The 25,237-nt window shown below is 41.7% G+C and overlaps 2 protein-coding genes across 4 annotated transcripts; both read right to left on the reverse strand.

Annotated features, from left to right (window-relative positions):
- Positions 1 to 1,569: 1,569 nt before the first annotated feature.
- Positions 1,570 to 8,831, reverse strand: ankrd53.L (ankyrin repeat domain 53 L homeolog). The gene is made up of 6 exons (XM_018227152.2): positions 8,520 to 8,831; positions 5,062 to 5,185; positions 3,748 to 3,947; positions 3,450 to 3,614; positions 3,033 to 3,153; positions 1,570 to 2,321 (listed from the first exon to the last, which is right to left on the reverse strand). The coding sequence occupies exons 2-6, from the start codon at positions 5,182 to 5,184 to the stop codon at positions 1,608 to 1,610; spliced, it is 1,323 nt and encodes a 440-aa protein (XP_018082641.1). The 5' UTR covers position 5,185; positions 8,520 to 8,831; the 3' UTR covers positions 1,570 to 1,607.
- Positions 8,832 to 12,377: 3,546 nt separating this feature from the next.
- tex261.L (testis expressed 261 L homeolog) lies at positions 12,378 to 24,391 on the reverse strand. Of its 3 annotated transcripts, none has more exons than XM_041587018.1 (7): positions 24,146 to 24,391; positions 23,594 to 24,073; positions 16,701 to 16,780; positions 16,389 to 16,542; positions 14,482 to 14,549; positions 13,524 to 13,626; positions 12,378 to 13,001 (listed from the first exon to the last, which is right to left on the reverse strand). In XM_041587018.1, the coding sequence occupies exons 2-7, from the start codon at positions 23,661 to 23,663 to the stop codon at positions 12,886 to 12,888; spliced, it is 591 nt and encodes a 196-aa protein (XP_041442952.1). In that variant the 5' UTR covers positions 23,664 to 24,073; positions 24,146 to 24,391; the 3' UTR covers positions 12,378 to 12,885. The 3 variants fall into 3 exon arrangements, with proteins under 3 accessions (XP_041442952.1, XP_018082631.1, XP_041442946.1); XM_018227142.2 differs by having other exon boundaries at positions 23,594 to 24,048; positions 24,105 to 24,391; XM_041587012.1 differs by having other exon boundaries at positions 23,594 to 24,391.
- Positions 24,392 to 25,237: the final 846 nt, after the last annotated feature.

Genomic DNA, 25,237 nt, shown 5'->3' on the forward strand with positions numbered 1-25,237 from the left:
TTTCAGGGGCTCAAAAGTAATTGGACAATTGACTCAAAGGCTATTTCATGGTCAGGTGGGGGCAATTCCTTTGTTATGTCATTATCAATGAAGCAGATAAAAGCTCTGGAGTTGATTTGGGGGGGGGGGTGTATGTGGAACAGACAACATGTCAAAGGAGCTCTCCATGCAGGTAAAACAAGTCATCCTTAAGCTGCAAAAACAGAAGAAACCCATCCGAGAAACTTCTACAATATTAGGAGTGGCACAATCTACAGTTTGGTACATCCTGAGAAAGAAATAAATCACTGGTGAACTCAGCAACTCAAAAAGACCTGGACGTCCACGGAAGACAACAGTGGTGGGTGATCTCAGAATCATTTCCATGTTGAAGAGAAACCCCTTCTCAGCAGCCAAACAAGTGAACAACACTTTCCAGGAGGTAGAGTCTCCATATCCAAGTCTGCCATAAAGAGAAGACTGCATGGAAGTAAATACAGAGGGTGCACTGCAAGGTACAAGCCACTCATAAGCATTCAAGAATAGAAAGGCTACATTGGACTTTTTTAAAAAAAAAAAACCATCTAAAAAAGCCGCACAGTTCTGAAAAAACATTATTTGGACAGATGAAACCAAGATCAACCTCTACCAGAATGATGGCAAGAAAAATGTATGGAGAAGGCGTGGAACAGCTCATGATCCAAAGCATAGCACATGATGTATAAAACATTGGGAGGCAGTGTGATGGCTTGGGGTGCATGGCTGCCAGTGGCACTGGGACACTAGTGTTTATCCATCATGTGACACAGGACAGAAGCACAAGAAAGAATTCTGAGCTGTTCAGAGACACTGTCTGCTCAAATCCAGCTAAATGCACTCACATTGATTGGGAGGTGTTTCATAATGACCCAAAACATAGAGCCAAAGCAACCCAGGAGTTTATTAATACAAAGAAGTGGAATATTGTTGAATAGCCAAGTCAGTCACCTGATCTGAACCCAATTGAGCTGCATTTCACTTGTTGAAGACTAAACTTGGGACAGAAAGGCCACAAACAAACAGCAAGTGAAATCCACTGCAGTAAAGACCTGGCAGAGCATTAATAAGGAGAAAACCCAGAATCTGGTGATGTCCATGAGTTCAAGACTTCAGGCTGTCATTGCCAGCAAAGGCTTTTCAACCAAGTATTAGAAATTAATATTTTACTTTCAGTTTTTTAATTTGTTCAATGACTTTTGAGCCCCTGAAATGAAGTGATTGTGTTTAAAAAATGCTTTAGTTTCTCACATTTTTAGGCAATCTTTTTGTTCAACCCACTGAATTAAAACTGAAAGTTGTTTCATTTAAAATTCATTGTGGTAGTGTACAGAACAAAAATTAGAAAAAAGTTGTCTCTGTCCAAAGATTTATGGACCTTACTGTATAACAAATATAAAAATGTTACAGCACAAAGTTTGATACCTATAAGATGATCGTCATCATCATCATCTCAGCATGTCTTTGACATTCATCTACAGACACCATATACAGAAACATTATGGCAAATGCCAGCGGCACTACAGTAAACCAGCACAGACCAGCATTAAATAATTAGGCCCATGGGAGGTTTTATAAGGCATGGTGTAAAGTTAAGGACCTTGCTGAAAAGGCAGGAAATTGTTGGTTATCTTTAAGTAATTTGTATCAACCCTTTGTTGCAAATGGTAAGACATTTCTGATACTGGACGCTGAGCTTTGGAAGGCGGCTGCTTCCTGGGAACATCTAAAATATGGTTAGAGATGAAGTCCTTTGGGGAGAGAAGCCTCTTGTGTGGAACAGAATCAGGGAAGAAGCTTTTTTCTATAATCTCATATGGCAAATTAGGGACAGGAGAAACTGCCTTCCCACTGATTGTATTAATCCTTGGACGTCCATGTTCATTTTTACTAAGCAGCACATAGGACCCTAAATCTTCATTCATTCCAGGATGGATGCTTGGCACATCTTGGATATCCCTTGAGATCTCTGCCACTGGTGGCCTAGAAGGGTTGACACTTGGATTCCATCTTCTCAATCCCATCTTCCCATGAGAATGGTTTTCTTCTGTACATGAGTGGCATGTACAGGACTGAGCTTTCCCTTTATGGGGACATGTCAGGGGCAGGTCACCTCTTTTGGACTGTATTTTTGGAGTTTTCAAAGACAGTGGTTTTTTAGACTGTTTAGTGGTGCCCTTCCTACATTGGCTCTGTTTTGAGGAGATTTCAGTCTGACTACGAGCTGATTCTTTTAACCTCTCTGGCAAGCCCTTCTTATCAAGCCATTCACAAAAATGCAGATGCTGAATTATTTCCTGGTCTTCCTGCAATATGGAAAAACAAAAACTTTTTTTAAAAACACGCCATTGTTGACGGACTCCCTTAAAGAGATACTGACACCAGAAAATAATCTTTTTTTATATCCATCATAACATTATCATTGAATACTATTTATAATTTAAACTATTTGCCTGATGCTTTTATATTACCTTTCTTACCCCCATGTTGCATTATGAGGGGGCTGCCATATTTGTGCAGCAGTAGTCGGTTAACATTAGAAACTGACAGGCTGAGAAGGGACAGTCAGGTTGGCAAAACAGTCAGGAATTCAAGTAACAATTACTTACAAAGGTAGAACTATCAGCAAAAAATGATCAACGTGACCTATAGGTAACTTTTAATGTAGATTAATATTTTTGAAATAGTGACAGTAAAGTTGTCCTTTAGTGTTCCGGTCCTCTTACAAGAAACATATAACAATCGTGGCCTATTAGATGAAGATCCAGGCCAGTGACTGGTGGGAGTAGGAAAGAGCCAACTGTGTGGGTTAAAAGCTTTTCCCCCATATGTAATAAATGGCATTAAGTTTGCCCAGGAGCAGTAACCCATAGCAACCAATAAGATGCTTGCTTTTAAACAGGTAAATTCTACCTGCTGATTGGTTGCTATGGGTTACTGCTCCTGGGCAAACTTAGTGTCTTTTATTGCATAACCCCCCCTTTCTGTCTAATACAGAGCCTACAAAAAAGTGTCACCTTTATTCTGGAGAGGGTTTCTTTCTCAGAGGCAATAATATCTTTCTTGAGTTTTTCCATTTTCTTCATCTCTTGAGAAAGGTCATCCTTGTCTTTCTCCCACATTTTGTAACGGAGGAACCTAGGTATAGGTAGAAATATATTTTTGGACAACGCACACATCACTAGATAGAGCGCCATCTTGCATTAGTACTCATATCATTTGTAAAAGTTTTCATGCTCTGATTGGATGTCAGTATGTTATGACATATCAATATATATGTGATTGTTCCCAAGCTTTAAAGCAACTTCATCTTGTTTCAACTCTTTGTACCACGCTGACTGTTGGTTCTATGTATTTGCTCGTATCCGACTGCAGTAGAATGATCTTTATATGGGGTGACTGATGACTGGGGCCACAGCATATAGTCTACTCACCTAGCACAAGCCTTATGGGACCAGATTTTGCACAAGTCAAAAGGTGTTTGGTCTTGAGCATCCTTAGCGTGAACATCTGCTCCAGCTTCTAGCAGTAATGTGATACAATCCTGCCGTCCTTCCTTGGCTGCTTGGTGTAATGGCGTCACCCCACTTTTGCTTTGCCTAGAAAAAAATAACTTACACCTGGTTTCACTGGAATAAGTAAATGAATAGGCCTATTTTTCCTTGGGGGCACCATAATCCCCATCTCTAGCTGATCCTAATAATAATACTTTTTCAGAAGAGCAGCACTCACACATTGACCTTGGCTCCACGCTCCAATAAATACCGCACACACTCCGGTGCCCGAGGTCCAGTCTTCGAATCCAAGGCCAAATGCAAAGGCGTCCACCCATAATGACTGGCTAAGTCAAGGCTCAGCTTGTATCTTTCAATTAATAGTTTTATACAAGGTAGCCTACCATGAAGAGCTGCCAAATGCAGAGCTGTAAACCCCTGTAACGACACACAGACTGGTAATGTATCACATTTATAACAAGGTTTATCTTCATCATGACCCATCATGATGGTCATCAACCAGGTAGCTGGGGCCAGGACCACCATCAGAAATCGCAGGGCCCCATACGACAAAATTTCCTGGGCCCCCTGGACTGTGCCCACCGCAAGACCTCCCCAACCCCGTCTGCCCTCCCCAACCCACAGGTCCGCCCCCACCACACAGTAAAAAAACAAAACAAATATTGGTGGCTAGGGTTCCCACATGTGAATAAAAAGATATTGGTGGTCAGGGCCCCCATAAAAAAACATTTGTGGCCAGGGCCCCCCATTAAAAAATATTGGTGGCTAGGACCCCACATGAGAAAAAAAATTGGTGTCCAGCCCCCCCCACACACATTATAAGAAAATTGGGCCCCTTAAACATCCATGCCTTCCCGAAGTCAGCAGCTCTCACAAAGATGTGGGGCCCACGCTAATCAAGTAAAGGTGGCCATACACTGAGAGATCCGCTCGTTTGGCAATGTCGCCAAACGAGCGGATCTCCCTCGGATATGCCCACCTTGAGGTGGGCAATATCGGGCTGATCCGATCGTGGGCCCAACGATCCTAACGATGCCTAAACGGGCAGTCGGATCGCGGGACCGCATCAACGAATAGATGCGGCCGCGATCCGACGGGATTTTTTGTCCCATCCGATCGAGATCTCGATCGGTGAAGCCCGTCGGGGGGCCCCATACACGGGCCAATAAGCTGCCGACGCGGTCTGTCGGCAGCTTTTATCGGCCCGTGTATGGCCACCTTAAGTGTGGCATGGCCGGGCCCCCTACAACTCTCCCCCCTGTCCCCCCCTGATGGCTGCCCTGGCTGGGACTATCAAACATCATTTTATTGGTTACAGCCACAAGTCAGCACAGCCAATGGAAAAGGGCATTGCAGCAACTAACAATATGGCTGTCTCTCCAAAGCAACAGGCTGTAAAGGGTAAATGAATTAGAACTGTTAGAGTTCCATTATTTTGTGGTGAGGACAGAACAGACCCTTTGTTTTAAAATGTTCTCATAATGGACTATAAATGACTTTATCAAATCCCCTTTGTGCTAATGGCACTTACATGTCGATCGGCTATCACTGCTGAATTTGCGGCTTTTAAGCTGACGTCCAGCCAGTCGTCATTCCCAAGGGCAGCAGCCGATAGCTGGTCTCTCGTTAGAATCCCATCGTTTGAAGCAGACATCCTAGTGGGGATCATATTTAAATCTTTTTTAAATTGGGAATATACACCTATGTTCAACAGCTGAAAACATTTACTGAAAATATATTTTGCATATTCTAGTCATTTACATTTTAAAGATCATATTTTTAAAGGGCAAATAAGCCAAGGTTTTGCTTGTACCTTTATTTCCTCGCTCAGCGTATGAAATTAATGACGGTAAGGTACACATGGTATATGGCACTCAGAATCAATCATAATCAACCTATGGGAAAACTTGAGTAGGACATGTCATGATGTTTATAGGACTAGAAAAAATAAATCCCTTTATAACTATATATACTTATAACTATATATTATTAAAGTTGCTGCTGTCAGTGCCCACAGCAATGCTGGGCCAATCCTGCAGAAAGAATATAGGAAAACCTGTGTGGACCTCAAACAATATACAATAGTAGAGAGAAACTGGCATTGAGTGGAAACAGCTAGGAAGAGAGGGCCTAGAGGGAAGACTTAGCAGTTTAGCTGGAAGTTCTGTGGACCATGCTTAAAGGAGAACTAAACCCTAAAAATGAATATGGCTAAAAATGACATATTTTATATAGTGAACTTATTGCACGAGGCTAAAGTTTGAGCTTGTCAATAGCAGCAATGATCCAGGACTTCAAACTTGTCACAGGGGGTCACCATCTTGGAAAGTGTCTGTGACACTCACATGCTCAGTGGGCTCTGATTGGCTGTTGAGAAGCTAAGCTTAGGGCTCGTCACTAATTATCCAGCAGAAAAGAAGATGGGGAGCTACTGGGGCATCTTTGGAGACACAGATCTTTACTGCTAAAGGGCTGTGGTTGCCTTGGGCTGGTACAGAAGCACAACATTTCTAGCTACTTCTTTAGTTAGGCCAGGGCCGGATTTACATAGCTGGCGCCCCACAGCAAATTAATTTTAGGGCCCCCAACATATCCAGAGGTTGTCCTGTTTTACCAATATATGTTGATATTTCTCATTAATTATGGCCTCATGGATCACTCTATTGCTCCTGGGCCCCCCTGAAGCTGCAGGGTCTGATTCCTCTGTAGTTACGCCACTGCTGGCGACCCTAGGCCCGCTGTCTTTCATCGCCCTCCATCCCTCCCTTTTACTCAAATTTTCATTATTGGGAGCAATGGGGTTTGGCGCAAGGGAAATTAAAAAAACTGTTGTATCTCCTGCGCATCCCCAGTGTTTTTGAACCAATGTGGGTGCGGTTGGGCAGCATGCCGCCCCCTAAAATTATACCGCCCTAGGCCCGGGCCTTGGTGGCCTCTCCACAAATCCGGGCCTGAGTTACGCTTTAGTTCTGCTTTAAAGATGGCCGCCATTTTTTTCCCCCTGGACCACCTATAGCAGTTACTCTGAACTATAATCTCAAAGGTGTGATATTACCCCTTGAATCTCAATATTTAAAGTCTTAACTTGGTGACATACTATCCTTCATATAATCTACAGTACAGGTATCGGATCTGTTATCCAGAAACTCGTTATACACAAAGCTCCGAATTATGCAATGGCCATCTCCCATAGACTCCATTTTATCTAAATAATCCAAAATTTTAAAAATGATTTAATTTTTCTCTGTAATACAAAAACAGTAGCTTGTACTTGATCCCAACTAGGAAATAATTAATCCTTACTGGAAGCAGAACCAACATATTGTGTTTAATTAATGTTTAAGTGCTTTTTAAAGGTATGAAGATCCAAATTACAGAAAGATCCGTTATCCGGAAAACCCCCATGAGTATTCTGGATAATAGGTCCCATACCTGTACAATTTTCTAATCAGAATATTCTGAAGTCCGAATGGCCTGTTTATCACATAACATAAAGAGCCATAAATAATAGGAATGCACTAAATCTACTTTTTGGGAATCGGCCGAATCCCCGAATCCTTGGTGAATGATTCGGCCGAATACCGAATCCGAATTTGCATATGCAAATTAGGGGTAGGAAAGGAAAAAGTTGAAAACAATTTTGTGACGAAAAGTCACGTTATTTCCCTACCGCCCCTAATTTACATATGCAAATTAGGATTCAGATTCAGTTCAGCCAGGCACAAGGATTCAGGGTCAAACTGGAGCCTTGAGGGTCCACCGGGGCTGCAAATGAAGGGCCCTCCTCACAGTCTCCGAAGAGGGACCTCCGATTCACTGGCGCTCGGTTACGGCGTGATGTGAGCTCATGCACAAACACTAACCACAGGTTTATTTATTTATGGGACAACCGGGAGGAGCAGGTCTGAGCAGGTCTGGGCCGGCAGGGGCCCATGAGGGCCGGGGCCCACCGGGTTTTTTCCCAGAGTCCCGCCAGTCCAGTCCGACACTGATAAAACACCATGCGATATACAAACTACAGCAAATAAAACAAAACCTTCACCACAACCTCTCATAAGTGACTTCAGTGGGATCTGTACCAGTAACCATGGGGTCCCAGCTCTGCCCCTCTGCCCTGTTTCCTCTTCTCTATCATTGCCTGAACTGAACACCAGTATTGAGTATGAGCACCAAACAAGGGCTTCCTATTTCTGTCAGACGGCCCATATGAGGGTGGTAACAGACAAGGTGCAAGTGCAGTTGTTTGTACCCAATAACAGTTTGATAAGGATATATAGTGAATAAAGTAGCCCCTCTTGTAAAATATAAGGATATTATAAGTCACAGAGGAGTTTCATGACCTTATAAAAACACGAAGCAGAAGGCCGAGTGTTTTTATACAGGTCATGGAACTCCGAGGTGACTTCTAATATCCTCATATTTCACAACTGGGGGTACTTTATTTATTATAATACACAAGTTTCAGTGAGTCATGTGACAGAAATGACAACAGAACTCCCCGTTTATAACTGATGACATCAGAACTCACCGTTTATAAGGATATCATTTACAAGATATTCATGGCTTTTGTGTATTATAAGAAGATATCTCAGGGAAACATCACCCACTGTGTATAATACAGAGTCACGTGTTGGACTGGCCCAATAGGAGACCAGGAAAAGTCCCGGTGGGCCCAGGTGTCAGTGGCCCCTCAGGCTGCTAAACGTTTGGCCTATTTCATGGCCTTTCCATATTTCTATGAGAACATAGAGGCTAAATAGGTGGAATAATAGATCATAGTAGGTAAAGAGAAGAGATTAGGAGAATAGAGGTTGAGTGAGAAGAGGAAGAAATAGTACTGAGAGTGGCCCCTGGTGTCCCAGTCCAACACTGAGAGTCACAGAGACATCAGGCCAGGAATATATGAGATTAGATCTGCAGCCTGTACAGGCATGTGTCCTACATACGTGGCACTCAGCTAATAGCCAGCGGCTTGTGCCACAAGTTTACCTCAGAGAATGAGTGATGGGCAGCGGCAGCAGGGGCGACTCTCTCCAGTCAGGGGTTAAAAGAGACCCGTTGGCTGTGACAGGAACGTTCTGCTAAAGCTGAAGGGAAAACCGTGAGGAGAACAAAATACCAGAGGGACAAAGAGTTTACAGAGCGAGCCGTCTGGCCCTAACAGGGTTACTAGGCAACCACACAAGAGTCTGTAGAGAAGGAACAAAACCAAACAAGAAGGGACTATGTGCAACTCACTATTATCATGTGACTAGTCAGACTCACAGCAGCTGATACTTCAGAGCAATACTACATTATTCACATGGTACAAATTCACAGTTTAATAGAGCAAAAATACTGAGGCTTTCTCCATGCCATCTACAAGGGGGCCCAGCCTGAAGGCCAGTTAGGGGGAGACTTGGGATGATTATTTGTACCCTGGGTACCCCTGGAACTATAGCAGGGTGACTGTTACCCCAATGTTTCTATATATCTGTAACCTTGTTATGAGCTAAGGGGGCCCAGTCTGAAGGTCAGTTAGGGGGAGATTTGGGGTGAGTGCTTATTTGTACCCTGGGTACCCCTGGAACTATAGCAGGGTGACTGTTACCCCAATGTTTCTATATATCTGTAACCTTGTTATGAGCTAAGGGGGCCCAGTCTGAAGGTCAGTTAGGGGGAGATTTGGGGTGAGTGCTTATTTGTGTCCTGGGTACCCCTGGAACTATAGCAGGGTGACTGTTACCCCAATGTTTCTACTTATCTGTAACCTTGTTATGAGCTAAGGGGGCCCAGTCTGAAGGTCAGTTAGGGGGAGATTTGGGGTGAGTGCTTATTTGTGTCCTGGGTACCCCTGGAACTATAGCAGGATGACTGTTACCCCAATGTTTCTACTTATCTGTAACCTTGTTACAAGCAAAGGAAGCCCAGCCAATTAAGGCCCAACTTGATTCTTCCCACCCGTAACTCTTTCTGTGACCTCTCTATCATCCACTTAACCTCCCCCTGCTAATTCTAGTGTGCCTAATGCCAAGCCAGTGGCAATTAAACTATCAATATTTCAGCATCAGGAATATTATTTCAATGTGAACGGCCAGAAGGAAATGTCAAAGAGCGAGACCTGCCAACATGAATAGTAGGTGCAAGCTGAGCAATTTTCACTTTATTGACAAGATCCCACATTAAGTCTCGCTGGCAGCTCCCCATCCTGATGTCAGACATCACTTGTACTTACATGTGCCTGGTGTCACTGCACAATGCATCGGGGAGACAGGATAGTGGCTCTCTCCTCAGCTCTACCTGCTATTGATTTCCAGCTGTCTGTACTGATCTCGAATGTCAATGGTGATGGTATAGCTTTTAAGCCTGTGTGACCTATACACAAACCCTCAAGTGTAAATTGCACGAAGATGAGGGCACAAGGTCACAAGGCAAGGAAGTAGAGAAAGGAAACCCGTGTAGGAAAGCAAAGGTACAATAGTGAAAATGAGACCAGATTTATAGAATATTTGGGGGGGTTCTTTACAATATCATTATTTTTATAAAAAAATCTAATGGGAAACGAAGGGTATTTTGTGCACTGCCCAGGCTGGGGGGGTTATAGGTAGTCGACAACAGATTTACCTATAAAGGTTTAACATTTATCACCTGAACCGCTTCTTATTCTTTTTTTATTTTACTAATTTAAAGGAGAACTAAAGCCTAACTAAAGAAGTAGGTAGAAATGTTGTACATGATGTTTTGTGCTTCTGTACCAGCCCAAGGCAACCACAGCCCTTTAGCAGTAAAGATCTGTGTCTCCAAAGATGCCCCAGTAGCTCCCCATCTTCTTTTCTGCTGATTCACTGATTCACATGCTCTGTGCTGCTGTCACTTACTGAGCTTAGGGAGCCACTCACAATATACAGTACACATAGAATAGAAATGTCACAATATAAGGCTGATTAGTAATTAATACACATAATTACTACATGGCAGCACAGAAACCAGTGCAATTAGCATCAGAATTTAATAATCAGCAAACCTGTAGCATCAGCTTATATTACAGCCAGGGAAGCTCATTTTCTGCTGGATAATTAGTGACGAGCCCTAAGCTTAGCTTCTCAACAGCCAATCAGAGCCCACTGAGCATGTGAGTGTCACAGACACTTTCCAAGATGGTGACCCCCTGTGACAAGTTTGAAGTCCTGGATCATTGCTTCTATTGACAATCTGAAACTTTAGCCTCGTGCAATAAGTTCAATATATATATATAAAATATGGCATTTTTAGCCATATACATTTTTAGGGTTTAGTTCTACTTTAATGAACAACATAACAGAGAGAAGAATAAGTGGAACACAGCTATGGAGAATTAAATTTACAGCAAAGAAGTGAATGTGCTGCATCTCATATGAAGGTTACCTTGCTTTTGTCTGGGCCGACCTTGCACCCCCAAATCTGCACCTATATGTGTCACATGTTCAACGGTAACATTGCAAGAACAACAAAATATATGTATCTTGCCTCAATAGTCAGGCGGTTATTTATCAAAGATAGAGTTTGTGAGGTTTTTTCCTACCTCAAATTAAATCACAACTCGGATGTTTGCTTTTTTTATGAAAAAATCTGAATGTAAAAACTCAATTGAATGCAATTGGGGAAAAAACTTTGAATTATAGGCTAAAAAAATCTCAAATTTATTGTGTTTTCAAGCGCAAACCAACGTAACCTGAAACCTGAAATTCATGACAGCAAAAAAAAAACTTCATATGGTTAAAGGGACAGCTGCCATTGACTTCTACACGACCTCAACGGGTTTTAGCTGGAGTATTTTCTAATTTTAGCAGCTTCGGGCTATAATAAATCCTCAAACAATTTTAGTTTTTTTTTTCCCTAAAAATTTTTTAGGTTTTATTCCTTGAAAATTTTTAGTTTTTTTAGTGAAACTACCCTTGAAAACACAACTGGACCTTTAATAAATAACCCCTAACCTCCTCAGCATCAGTTACAGGAGGTGTTTTATGCCAGGGAGAGACCAATGTCAATTATGGAAAGGAGAGGGTAAAGTGTGGGGTGCAGCCAATGGCTTTAATTGGTGGGTTGTGACTCTGGCCAATGACGTTATTCTATAAGATGAATGAATGGACACAGTTTATACAATCAAACTCTCACGTTCAAGAAGAACAAAAGCTCAACAAAAATAAGTCTAAACATATTTATTAACATTAGTGAGAAACATCACTGGTGCTGTTAACCATAGCAATTAGTCAGCAATTAGATTGAAACAGTCACCTACAAGTTAGAAAACAACAACCTTATTGGTTGCTATGGGCAACATCACCAGTGACATTTGTCTCTAGTGTCAATAAATATGTTTTGGGGTTCTGTGTGAGCTCAAGCCCTACAGGGCCCTTTATCTATCATCATTATCTATCATAATACAAGGCTGAGCATGTGCAGTGCCGGTGACACAAAAGATGGGAAGCTTCTATGGATAACTTTGAAGGCTTGGATCATTACTGTTATAGGGCTGCTGAACTCCAGGATAAAAAATACAGCATTTACAGCCACATTCTTTTTCTAAGGACATCACTATTAGAATAAGGCTCCTGCTTCCACTCTCTTAACATAAAATATCGGTGCCAAGTTGCATAGTAATGCTATGTGTTCTGATATATATATATATATATATCTATATCTATATATATATATATATATATCTATATATCTATATCTATCTATCTATCTATCTATATATATATATATATCTATATAAATATATATATCTATATATATATTCCCTATGGATATATATCAGAAAACATGTATTTAATTGGGCTAGAGCACAATTATTGGCAACAATTAACCCTCCAAGGAGAGCACTGATAATGACACATATATTTAATCTCTACACAGGTGGTGGCTATACAGGCCAATCTTCCATACATGATCATGTAAATATAGGCTTCTCTGTTGGCACTACATCAACTGTGTTAAAATAAATGCAGAACTTCGGGTTTGTTTGTTTTTTTCGTACAAAAGGCTACCCGTGGCATTTTATGTTGTATTTCCTATTGGATATTCACATGGGGTTAGCATAGTAGCACACATTGGTTGCTTAAACATTATCAGTGGGAGGAGTCAGTGACTGGATATCCAATCACAACTGGACAACTCAGTCCATCAGATCATAGCTGGAGAAACCCCTCCCTGTAACCAATCCAGAAATATGATGTCCCATCTTAACGTCTCTCTCGCCCGTGAGCTTCCTTTGGGCAACAGCTTTCTGCTCTGTGCAAACCCAGGTTCCATCTTTGTTTTCGCTCTTATTTAAAGTGTTTTCGCTCTTATTTAAAGTGATCTAGCACAGTCAGTTGTCACAGGTTTAGTAGGCTCAGTAGATCTTCTGCCTGCTCGGCAAGATGGCCTCCTTGATGAAAGAGAAGATAACCAGGATCCCTGAGCGCTTTCCTCTCTTGCCCTTGGTAAAATAGTTGGACACAACATCATCTGTGGAAAAGAGAATGCAAATATAATATTAGTAGCAGCAAAAGGAACATACAGAACAGTGGGGAAATCAAAGAGGGTATGACAGAAAACTTTCTTCTCTGTATATTTATGCATACAGATGGGAGGTGCCATATTGTTTTCTTTAAGAGAGAGTGTGAGTGTGTGTGTGTAAGTAAGTAAGTACCCCCTATTGTAAAATATAAGGATATTATAAGTCACGAGGAGTTCCATGACAAGTTTTAGTGAGTCGTGACAAAAATGACATCACTACCCACCGTTTATAACTGATGATGTCACTATCGTTTATTTAGTGAATAAAGTACCCTCTCTTGTAAAATATAAGGATATTATAAGTTACCGAGGAATTTCATGACCATATAAAAACAAGAGGCCGAAGGCCGATTGTTTGTAAGCAGGTCATGGAACTCTGAGGATGTAAACTTAGCATCTATCCGTTTATATAGGTGGGAGTTCTTATTTCGATGTGGCAAACATGGTCAGATAAATATTTGCGGGACTTACCACCTTGCTGAATTGTGGAGGGGAGAACGTTCTCTCCAGCAGACAAGGAAACAAAGAAGGAAAATGGAACAAGCCACAGACAGAAGGTGAAATAAGCGAGGACCTGAAAAGCACAAGCAGAGAACAAGTGGTCGTATCATTATTTCCCCGATATATTTCCTGCAGATTCTGCCTTGCACAAAGCTCCATTGTCTTTTGTCCTCCTATCAATCAGAAAGCTGAACTTTTGACATAGGGGTTTACCCCGAAACGTTGCACCTTGCAAATAAACTCAGCAAGGGTTTGTTCCTGCTTGATTTTTGACCTGAGTGCCGGTTGAATTTATTATACTTATCATTAATCAGCTGCAATAGATGCTAAAGCGGAACTGGCCCAGCCTGACCAGGGAATAAAGACAAACTGCCAGTCTAATGGTGTCAGTCAGTGTCCTTAACAGATTAGAAATAAATCCTTTCCTGAGCTTTAAGTGCCCTGTCCAGGACATCTGAAATAATGTGGAGAGATTGCATAAATTCCCTTTAACACTCAATAAATACATACTAAAGGTTATGCATAAAGAAGCATGGATTTACATTAAAAGGCCACTATAGCCTTAGATTTACTGCTGAATGCCTATACTGCCATAGTTTTATGGGATCTCTCTGTACAGACTATGAACAAACTTAGCGGACTGTTCCTGCTGAATTGTGCTTAGTACAGGGGAATACCTATGCTGCCATAGTTTTATGGGATCTCTCTGTACAGACTATAAGCAAACTTAGGGACTGTTCCTGCTGAATTGTGCTTAGTACAGGGGAATAATGGGATCTCTCCCAACAATAAAAAACAATTGAAAAGTTGCTTAGAAATGGCCAATCTATAACATACGAAAAGTTAAATTAAATGGAAGAGTTTGTAACAGATGAATATATTATTCTAAGCTTATTATTATGCATTTGTACTCAATGTTGTTACCTACCTCTGAGAATGGGTAATATTCCTCAGCGAAGTGCTGGAAAGCCAAGTAGTGATTCAGCACCACGAGAACTGTCAGGAGACATTATGGGTTTAGCTGTGACAGGCAAATGCCTCGGATCCATCTCAAACAAATCTTTGTACATTTTTGACCAGTAAATTTAAGGTATAATGTATAACAAGAGTAACCCTAGCGTGACGGTGCAGACTTTCAACATGTGCATTTATCTGCCCCGATATTGCTCTCAGCTGTGCAGATACTGAACTATATAAAGTGGGTAGCTGGACACCACATGGCACCACTATTCCTTTCATATCAGGCTGGAGAAATGGCTCCTGTTACTCTCAATAGATGTATGTAAGTGATGTATTAGAGTTTCCTGTATAACTCAGCCTGCAGCCTTGTGTCTTTATATGGTCACAGAACAACCCCTCAGTGACTTCTAATATCCTTATCATTTACAGTAGGGGGTACATTATCCCTTATAATACATGAGTGATACTCAGAGTTCCCTGTATAACTCAGCCTGCAGCCTTGTGTCTTTATATGGTCACAGAACAACCCCTCAGTGACTTCTAATATCCTTATCATTTACAGTAGGGGTACATTATCCCTTATAATACATGAGTGATACTCAGAGTTCCCTGTATAACTCAGCCTGTAGCCTTGTGCCTTTATATGGTCACAGAACAACCCCTCAGTGACTTCTAATATCCTTATCATTTACAGTAGGGGGTACATTATCCCTTATAATACATGAGTGATACTCAGAGTTCCCTGTATAACTCAGCCTGCAGCCTTGTGCCTTTATATGGTCACAGAACAACCCCTCAGTGACTTCTAATATCCTTATCATTTACAGTAGGGGGTACATTATCCCTTATAATACATGAGTGATACTCAGAGTTCCCTGTATAACTCAGCCTGTAGCCTTGTGTCTTTATATGGTCACAGAACAACCCCTCAGTGACTTCTAATATCCTTATCATTTACAGTAGGGGGTACATTATCCCTTATAATACATGAGTGATACTCAGAGTTCCCTGTATAACTCAGCCTGCAGCCTTGTGTCTTTATATGGTCACAGAACAACCCCTCAGTGACTTCTAATATCCTTATCATTTACAGTAGGGGGTACATTATCCCTTATAATACATGAGTGATACTCAGAGTTCCCTGTATAACTCAGCCTGTAGCCTTGTGTCTTTATATGGTCACAGAACAACCCCTCAGTGACTTCTAATATCCTTATCATTTACAGTAGGGGGTACATTATCCCTTATAATACATGAGTGATACTCAGAGTTCCCTGTATAACTCAGCCTGCAGCCTTGTGTCTTTATATGGTCACAGAACAACCCCTCAGTGACTTCTAATATCCTTATCATTTACAGTAGGGGGTACATTATCCCTTATAATACATGAGTGATACTCAGAGTTCCCTGTATAACTCAGCCTGCAGCCTTGTGCCTTTATATGGTCACAGAACAACCCCTCAGTGACTTCTAATATCCTTATCATTTACAGTAGGGGGTACATTATCCCTTATAATACATGAGTGATACTCAGAGTTCCCTGTATAACTCAGCCTTGTGCCTTGTGTCTTTATATGGTCACAGAACAACCCCTCAGTGACTTCTAATATCCTTATCATTTACAGCAGGGGGTACATTATCCCTTATAATACATGAGTGATACTCAGAGTTCCCTGTATAACTCAGCCTGCAGCCTTGTGCCTTTATATGGTCACAGAACAACCCCTCAGTGACTTATAATATCCTTATAATTTACAGTAGGGGGTACATTATCCCTGATAATACCATTCATAACAAGTCGAACTAAGCCTTTATTGTAGTTAGGTTGTCTCATGGATATGAGAGTCCACAGCCTATGTGAGTAGGGCTACTTACCACAGGATAATATGAAGTTGGGGGATGTGAGCATAATGAAAGGAAAGGTCTGCAGCAAGCCAAAGTACACTACGTTAGTGAAGAGCCCGACTGCAATCATAATGGTTGGGAATTTCTCAAACAAGTAGAGGCAGATGAGCACCCCTGTAGAAAACTGTAGAAAAGACAAAATTGTAGTGTTAAGCTGTGAGTTACAGTTGAGTGACAGGTGCTAGTATTGTGCAACTCAGGCCAGATTCGTTGTAGACAGTTGCAACACAATCAGACAGTTGGGAGTAAGACTGATCCATTAATGAATATCATGAAACTTACCCATATCATGTACTTTATGATCCTGCTGGTGGCTACTGTGTATTCCTCTATTAGTTCTGCCAAGTAGTACAGTCCGGCAGCTGGAAGAGGGGGGGACAGTTTTAATTTTAACCCAAACAGCAGAGCATAGAACAGGTCTCCAGCTTGAGCTGAACTAGAACAAATACGTTTTATATCTATTTGAATTTCTATGGAACAGTTAACCTCAAATGGTTTTGGGGGCTGTCGCAGCTTCAAAGAGAATAATTAAAGGAGAAGGAAAGGCAAAAATTAGGTAAGCTTTATCAGAAAGGTCTATATAAATATACCAGTAAATCCTCAAAGTAATGTTGCTCTGAGTCCTCTGTCAAAAGAAACATCACATTTCTTTCCTTCTATTGTGTACTCATGGGCTTCTGTATCAGACTTCCTGTTTTCAGTTTAAACCTCCAGGGCTAGGGCTTGAACATGCTCAGTTTGCTTCTCGTTCCCCCCTTCCTATCCCCCTCCCTGTTGTAATCTGAGCTCAGAGCTATGAGTGAGAGACTCAGGAATGAAGTGATGTCACACCAAGCTAATATGGCAGCTGCTATCCTAAACAAACAGAGAGATCTTCTAGAACTGTTTACTCTGGTATGGTAAAGTATTCTACAGAATAAATATAGAGTTCTATCTTACACTTTTGTGGCTAATCTATTGCCAATTAACTGCTTCGGTAGCTTGCCTTCTTCTTTAAAGGGGTTGTTCACTTTGGAGTTAACTTTTAGTATGATGTAGAGATTGATATTCTGAGACAAAAAAAAATTTATTTGTGGTTTTTGATTTATTTAGCTTTTTATTCAGCAGCTCTACAATTTGACATTTCAGCAAGCTGGTTGCTAGGGTCCAAATTCCCCTAGCAACCATGCATTATTTCAATAAGAGACTGGAATATGAATAGGAGAGGCCTGAATAGAAAGATGAGCAATAAAAATTGCAATGGCAGAGGTCCCTTGAACCATTTGAAGATGTTAATAGACTTCATGATGTTCTAGCTTTTTTCTGAGGGATTTGCCCAAAAACTCAATCAATTTAAGCGGTTCAAGTTTTTTCCTACTAACAACTCGATAAATTTGCATTTTTGGGTTGTTAACCCTGAACTTGGTGAATCCATTTTTATCCGAGTTTTTCAAGTACAGGTATGGGACCTGTTATCCAGAATGATTAGGACCTGCGGTTTTTCCATAATTTGGATCTTCATACCTTAAGTCTACTAGAAAATCATGTAAACATGAAATAAACCCAATAGGCTGGTTTTGCCTCCAATAAGGATTAATTATATCTTAGTTGGGATCAAGTACAAGCTACTGTTTAATTATTACAGGTAAGGGACCCGTTATCCAGAAACCCGTTATCTAGAAAGTTCCAAATTACGTAAAGGCCAATAAACTCCATTTTATCCAGATAATCCAAAATGTTTTTAAATTTTTCTGTGTGATAATAAAACAGTTTCCTATACTTGATCCCAACTAAGATATAATTAATCCTTATTGGAAGCAAAATCAGCCTATTGGGTTTATTTCATGTTTACAGGATTTTCTTGTAGATTTATGAAGATCCAAATTACAGAAAGACCTGTTATCCGGAAAGCACCAGGTCCCGAGCATTATAATAGGTCCCATACCTGTACAGAGAAAAAGGAAATTCTTTTTAAAAATGTGGATTATTAAGATAAAATGAAGTCTATGGGAGAAGGCCTTTCTGTAATTAAGAGCTTTCTGGATAACGGGTTTCCAGATAACAGATCCCATACCTGTATTTTCTTAAATTAACCCCTTAGCCTTACAGAGCATTTGATTTTTAGAGGGGGTCAGTGACCCTCATTTGAAAGCTGAAAAGAGTTTGAAGAAAAAGGCAAATAATAAAACAAAACAAAACTATAAAAAATAAATAATGAAGACCATTTGAAAAGTTTATTAGATTTGGCCATTCTATAACATACTAATAGTTAACCTTAAGGCGAACCACCCCTTTAATGCTCATTAAGCATAACAGAGAGGCACCACTCAGTAATGAGAACCCAGGAGGAGATCAATACGTCATATGTTATTGCCTTTCTATGAAGAAACAAGACAATTTTACTCAATAAACATTCAGCTGAACAGAAAATATATTATATTTTGTTAGGGAATGGATTCAGGGAACAGGTGAGCTGTGGTGGGTTGTAATGGGAGTAAATTAACCCACAATATATTACCTGCACCTGAACTATGTTCAGCCTGAGACTCCTTCCTAATCCTGGGGGTGAAATATTCAGATCAAACGGATTCGGCCAACCTCTTTGGTGACTGAATTGATCAAGGATCCTCTTTTATGTTAACCTGGCCAGCAGGGATACAACAGGAAAGCACTCCCCCAGGGCACTTTCTTTTCAGAAGACAACAAATAAAGATGGAACTTATGCTAATGTTGCTGCTTCTGTTTTGCACCCAGTGGGCTTTGTGTTGTAATCCTCATTAGTGTCAATGAGAAATGCGATTAACTCCATCAGACATTGGACTGGAGAAAGATGGCAGATTCTTTGTTGTCCGGGAAAGGGGAAGGATAGAAAATGTAGAACTAAAGTCTGTATTATTGTCTATCATACACCCCCGGTGTAATACAGTAAAACCTCCATTTTACGTTTTTCAGGGGACCGGGAAAAAATTATGTAAAATCTGGGAAAATGTAAAACCAGGGAAATGTGTTGCAGTGTTAATATTACACTATGGGGGGTGCAAGACTCTCTGTCAGTCACATACACAACCTACAGCAATAAGTGATTGGTGCAGGACTGTATAAGGGCCCCCATACAGCGGCCAATAAAAGCTGCCGACAGACCAAGTCGGCAGTTTTTTGGCCAGTGTGTGGGGCCACCCGACGGGCTTCCCTGATCGATATCTGGCTGAAAGTCGGCCAGATCACAATTGGGCAGGTTAAAAAAATCCGGTCAGATCGCAGCCGCATCTGTGCATTTATGCGGCCCAGCAATCCGACCGCTCGTATCGGATCCGTTATGATCAGCCCGGTATCGCCCACTTCAATGTGGTCATATCAGGGAGAGATCCGCTCATTTGGCGACATCTCCAAACGAGCGGATCTCTACGTCTATGGCCACCTTAAAGGGATACTGTCATGGGAAAAAAAGGTTTTTTTTCAAAATCAATCAGTTAATAGTGCTGCTCCAGCAGAATTCTGCACTGAAATCCATTTCTCAAAAGAACAGATTTTTTTATATTCAATTTTGAAATCTGACATGGGGCTAGACATATTGTCAATTTCCCAGCTGCCCCTGGTCATGTGACTTGTGCCTGCACTTTAGGAGAGAAATGCTTTCTGGCAGGCTGCTGTTTTTCCTTCTCAATGCAACTGAATGTGTCTCAGTGGGACATGGGTTTTTACTATTGAGTGTTGTTCTTAGATCTACCAGGCAGCTGTTATCTTGTGTTAGGGATCTGTTATCTGGTTACCTTCCCATTGTTCTTTTGTTTGGCTGCTGGGGGGGGAAGGGAGGGGGTGATATCACTCCAACTTGCAGTACAGCAGTAAAGAGTGATTGAAGTTTATCAGAGCACAAGTCACATGACTGGGGGTAGCAGGGAAATTGACAATATGTCTAGCCCCATGTCAGATTTCAAAATTGAATATAAAAAAATCTGTTTACTCTTTTGAGAAATGGATTTCAGTGCAGAATTCTGCTGGAGCAGCACTATTAACTGATTCATTTTGAAAATAACATTTTTTCCCATGACAGTATCCCTTTAAGGGGCAGACTAATTATAATTGACCATTTACAGGCAGAACCATGGCAAAATATCTGCTTAGTATTTTAAACCTCTTTATCTCACAAATGATAACATTCATAGCAAGCAGTTTTTGGGAACATCAGGACAAAATTTTGACGTAAAATCCAGGAAAACATTACTTAAAACCAGGGAAATGCACCCAATGAAATTGGTGGGTCCACAAATAAAAAAAATTTAAAATGTGGAAAAACTTAAAATCAGGGTACATAAAATCGAGGTTTCATTGTAGAACAAGTTGTTTTTATTTTCCTTACTGCAAGTTAAAGCTTTTTAGTTTCATCCTTAAAGCAAACGGCTTACGTGTCTCTTAGTATGAGTATCTATAGGCCGAGTGATTAAAAGGTGTTAATGCAGCCTGAGGACTTTGGATATTGCTCCTTACTCTTCAGCCGGGACAGACAGCCCAATACAGAGAATAAAAAGATTGGGATAAGGCTGTTTTATGACCATGAATATGTTACTGGCAGCACATTGTTCATATTTAAAGAAGCTTTTACCTTCAAAAAGCTACAGAGTCCATATTGACAGAGCATTCTGGCACAGATTTATACAGCCCCACTGAAAAGAACAGTTCAGAAACTATTAAACTCACAATAAAAACTTGTTTAGTGTATGAATATAGACTGCGACTGCCTGTCTATCCTCTGAAATTACTATTCAGCCAATTAAACACAGATTTACAGAGATTAGCCAATAGGAGGGTGGCTAGGCAGTTTGGAAGATAACGATGAAGAAGTGCAACCGTTTGATTGGATACAGGATCCATTCCCATATCTAGCACGTAACAGAAGTGCTAGAATTTGATCATTCTTGGGAATCATGGGGGGGACCCGGTCAGATCGACCACTAGGAGCCAGTTTCATTAGTCAGCCTGGATGGACAGTGTCTTGAGACTGATGACAATAATGAAGCCAAAAGAATCTAAGGCAGTGAATGAGGAAATTAGCCTTGAAAGGGGATGCAGAAGTGAGACAGGCTGTTTCTCCTGCTTCAACCACTGAATGTACAGAGACACCAATTAGCAGAAGGAAAATTCAGTGGTAATAATGAGGGTTTTATAAATTTGCCAATGCCCAGGTTCCTCCATGTAGATCACAGTTGTATTTTGGTACAGGGCTGCTGTTACAAGCACAATTCCCAGTGCATTTCTCCTAGCTGCCGCCTATCTTGATACTGCCATTTAGTCTGACAAAGCAAACTGTGCTCCTTATCTCATGCAAACGCTGCTTGATGCTCTCGGAGACTGTGGTCTAATTTGGGTTACCACTGGGTGATAACACTACATGATGATGGTTGGTAGCGAGTTCAATAGTTGTAGTTTAAAAGCAGATGGAGGACTCCCTGCAATTATCTGACATGACAAGGCCACAATCTTTTACGCTGCTGTGTGTTCTGGGCCAGTTTATGTACATGGAGCAAGCAGTACTTACTGTTATTTGGGTGTAACATGAAAAGCCAATGCCCTTTACCTTGCTGTGTTTCATGGATTCCTGTGATACATTCTGTGATTTTTGTAAAGCTGTTCTTGAGACACTGCTAGTAATGTGATGCACTCAGGGGAGTGGCAGGATAGATTTTATATTCGTCATGAGAGTGCAGCTTCTTCTATCGAACATCTGTTTCTGTTCTACTGCTTCTAACTAATGCCTGGCCTTTGTAAAACTTGGTTCCATCCAGGCCTGGGATTCAAAACAGGTTTTGGAATTTCAAGTACAAAGAGGCCTAATAGGTCCCCATCCCTTTATCTATATGGACTGGATCAGCAACAGGAAGATGTGGTGCAGCAGTCGGGCCCAATTACTTTAAGCAAATTCAACAACAAATATCTAAGCTGGTAGATAACCTTTGGCATTAGCCTATTGAGATGGGTAATATTACCTTGGCCGACTCTTTTTCTTAAAGTGATACTGTTATGGGAAAAAATATTTCTGTTAAAACGCATCAGTTAATAGTGCTGATCCAGCAGAATTCTGCACTGAAATCCATTTCTCAAAAGAGCATGCAGTTTTTTTTATATTTAATTTTGAAATCTGACATGGGGCTAGACATATTATCAGTTTCCCAGCTGCTTCCAGTCATGTGACTTGTGCTCTGATAAACTTCAGTAAACCTGGCCATAGACACACAGATCCTATCGTACGAATCGAGGGGCAGAGTTTGGCTCCTGTGTGTTGTCTATTTTAGAGCAGAGACAAACGTGGAGATTCGTTTGGTTGATCGGACAGGTTTGATTTTTACCCGACCGATCCCGCCATTGCGCATCGTAATCGGATCGTTCGCATACGGCCTAACGTTCAGATTACCCCCGATATAACCATGCTCGTTAATGGCATATTGGGGAAAGATTCTAGTTTGGCGACATCTTTGCGTCTATGGCCACCATAACTCTTTACTGCAAGTTGGAGTGACATACCCCCCCTCCCCCCAGTAGCCTAACAACAGAACAATGTGAAGGTAACCAGACAAAAGATAATGGCTGCCTGTTAGATCTAAGAACAGCGCTCAATAGTAAGGGCAGAGACACATGTGGAGGTTTAGTTGCTCGGCGATTTAGATTTTAGCCGAAGGCATTGCTAGGAGATTAGTCAACTGAAGAAGAGACGGATTGTCGCCAGACGACTAGTCAACCGAAGAAGAGACGGTTTGTCGCCTGGTGACTAATCTGCCCGAATCTCCACGTTTGTCTCTGCTCTAAAATAGACAACACACAGGAGCCAAACTCTGCCCCTTATCTCACACTTTATTACCAAGTATGAGATCCCCCAGTCCCACCGTTTTAACGGTACCAATACATTTCAGTGGCTGCTTTTCTTTTACACCAAAATCTTACACCATTACTGTTTAGGGCCTCATACGATCCAACTAATGTTCCTTCCCAGACACCTTATGACATTGTTGTTATAAGTTCAGCTGGGCACACGGGTGACATTTTCAGCTAACCGTCATTTATAGAGCAGTTTGTAATAACAAGAAAGCAAGTGCATCAGAACCAACGACAACATGAATATGAGCACAGAGGAGATACAGTAGTGGGTGTTACACAGATAGTAAAGTCATTCCTGATAAACAAGTGATGGAAGGGAGACTCACCAATGGCCAGAGTGACAAAGGCCACCTGAACAAACAGGGACAGCCAGCTGAGGACATAGATGAACCACATCCTTGTGATGCTGCCGAGTCAGTTACCCTCTCCAGATACTCAGGGTACTGAATGTGATGTCCCCTCACTACACACAGTCATACACCCCCTGCACTCACACTTCTCTCTCAGCTATAAATGAGCTTTAAGACTTACACTTACTCACTATACTCACATTAAATGTCTAAAGTCACTGCATGTCTCATCCACTGAGTCCCTACAATAATGTTCCATAGACAATAAACCGTTTGTTTAGTCAGACACAGGCCTGTCCCCTCCTAATCCAGATACTGCTCCTCACTCTATAGCCCTTACTTGCCCTTCCCTGTTACACTCACCTGACCCTACTACTCACTCACTCACTACTCACCTCACCTGACCCTACTACTACTCACTCACTACTCACCTGACCCTATCACTACTCCCCTCACCTGACCCTACTAATACTCACTCACTACTCACCTCACCTGACCCTACTACTAACCATTCACTACTCCCCTCACCTGACCCTACTACTAACCACTCACTACTCCCCTCACCTGACCCTACTACTACCCACTTACATTCGCTCCACCACTAACTACCCACTGACCTCTGCCCTGACTCCACTCACCCGGCTGTGCCTCCCTTCCCGCGCACTTTCCCCCTCTCTCACACACACACCAAAGTTCCTATTCCTGGTCCCAGCCTCTCCCTCCAGCAAAGCAGCTGGACGCATAACCATAGAGCGGGAGCGTCACACAGGAACCATAGAGAAAACACACTTCCTGTTTGCAACAGAACGTAAAGCTGGAGACGTTCTGCCGCGCATAACCATAGAGATGGGCGGAAGAAGTGCGTCGTATCCATTTTTGGTTTGGGCAAACGACAGTGCTGCAGTTTTGAGTCTCGCAGTTATTTTCTGTAGCAAGAGAAGTGTTTCTTATTAGTCGCCTTATTATTACTGGGGGTTTTCTGTTTATGTGGGATGTATAATAAACGGCTTTGCTTCAGGACTGATATAAATAATGATTTGTGTGGGGGAGAGTGGGATATAAGTTTAGTTGTGTAATTCAGGCACTGACTGGAAATCTGTAGATTGTGGGGCTGTAAGAAACCAGAGACAGTCACTATTTATTGGGCCTCTGTGTAATGCCTGGGCAGGGGCGCTTCGCCAATGAGGTGAGTTGAGGCTGTCTCCTCTGGCAGCAGCGCCCCACTAGGTACCAGGGACTGCAAAAATGCCACTCCTGGTACTTAAAGAGCCGAATTTCCAGTTTTCTAGCGCTGAGAGCGCAATTAGGCACTGAGCTAGCGTATTGGCCCTCTCTGGCGCTCTTGGACCCCCTCAGGCGCATAAAGATAAGCGCACGGGGGAGGGGGATGGCAGCAACTTCTGCCTCAGGCGGCGGAGGGGCCAGGATCGTCTCTGTGCCTGGGCCTAGTTTATATCCAGACTTGTGTAATGTGTTTCATATCAGTGACTGATAGAGTTGTCACCTTACATGTAACAAAATACCGGCCTTCCTATATATTTATCTTTATTCCCTATTAATAACATTGGGATCATATCACTGACCTTCCTATATATTTCTCTTTATTCCCTATTAATAACA

Source organism: Xenopus laevis, chromosome 1L (assembly GCF_017654675.1).
Source record: "Xenopus laevis strain J_2021 chromosome 1L, Xenopus_laevis_v10.1, whole genome shotgun sequence".
NCBI classification, from domain to species: Eukaryota; Metazoa; Chordata; class Amphibia; order Anura; family Pipidae; genus Xenopus; species Xenopus laevis.

What these genes read in the sequence shown, in the direction of transcription:
- ankrd53.L (XM_018227152.2), bottom strand. Translation starts at nt 5,184, where the DNA reads ATGTCTGCTTCAAACGATGGGATTCTAACGAGAGACCAGCTATCGGCT. An exon ending in CAGTGATAGCCGATCGACAT is followed by an intron (nt 3,948 to 5,061) that starts GTAAGTGCCATT and finishes GTGTCGTTACAG; the next exon opens with GGGTTTACAGCTCTGCATTT. An exon ending in AAACCCTCTCCAGAATAAAG is followed by an intron (nt 2,322 to 3,032) that starts GTGACACTTTTT and finishes TCCATATTGCAG; the next exon opens with GAAGACCAGGAAATAATTCA.
- tex261.L (XM_041587018.1), bottom strand. Translation starts at nt 23,663, where the DNA reads ATGTGGTTCATCTATGTCCTCAGCTGGCTGTCCCTGTTTGTTCAGGTG. An exon ending in CTTTGTCACTCTGGCCATTG is followed by an intron (nt 16,781 to 23,593) that starts GTGAGTCTCCCT and finishes CCCCTCTTCCAG; the next exon opens with CTGCCGGACTGTACTACTTG. An exon ending in AATATTACCCATTCTCAGAG is followed by an intron (nt 13,627 to 14,481) that starts GTAGGTAACAAC and finishes TGTGCTTTTCAG; the next exon opens with GTCCTCGCTTATTTCACCTT.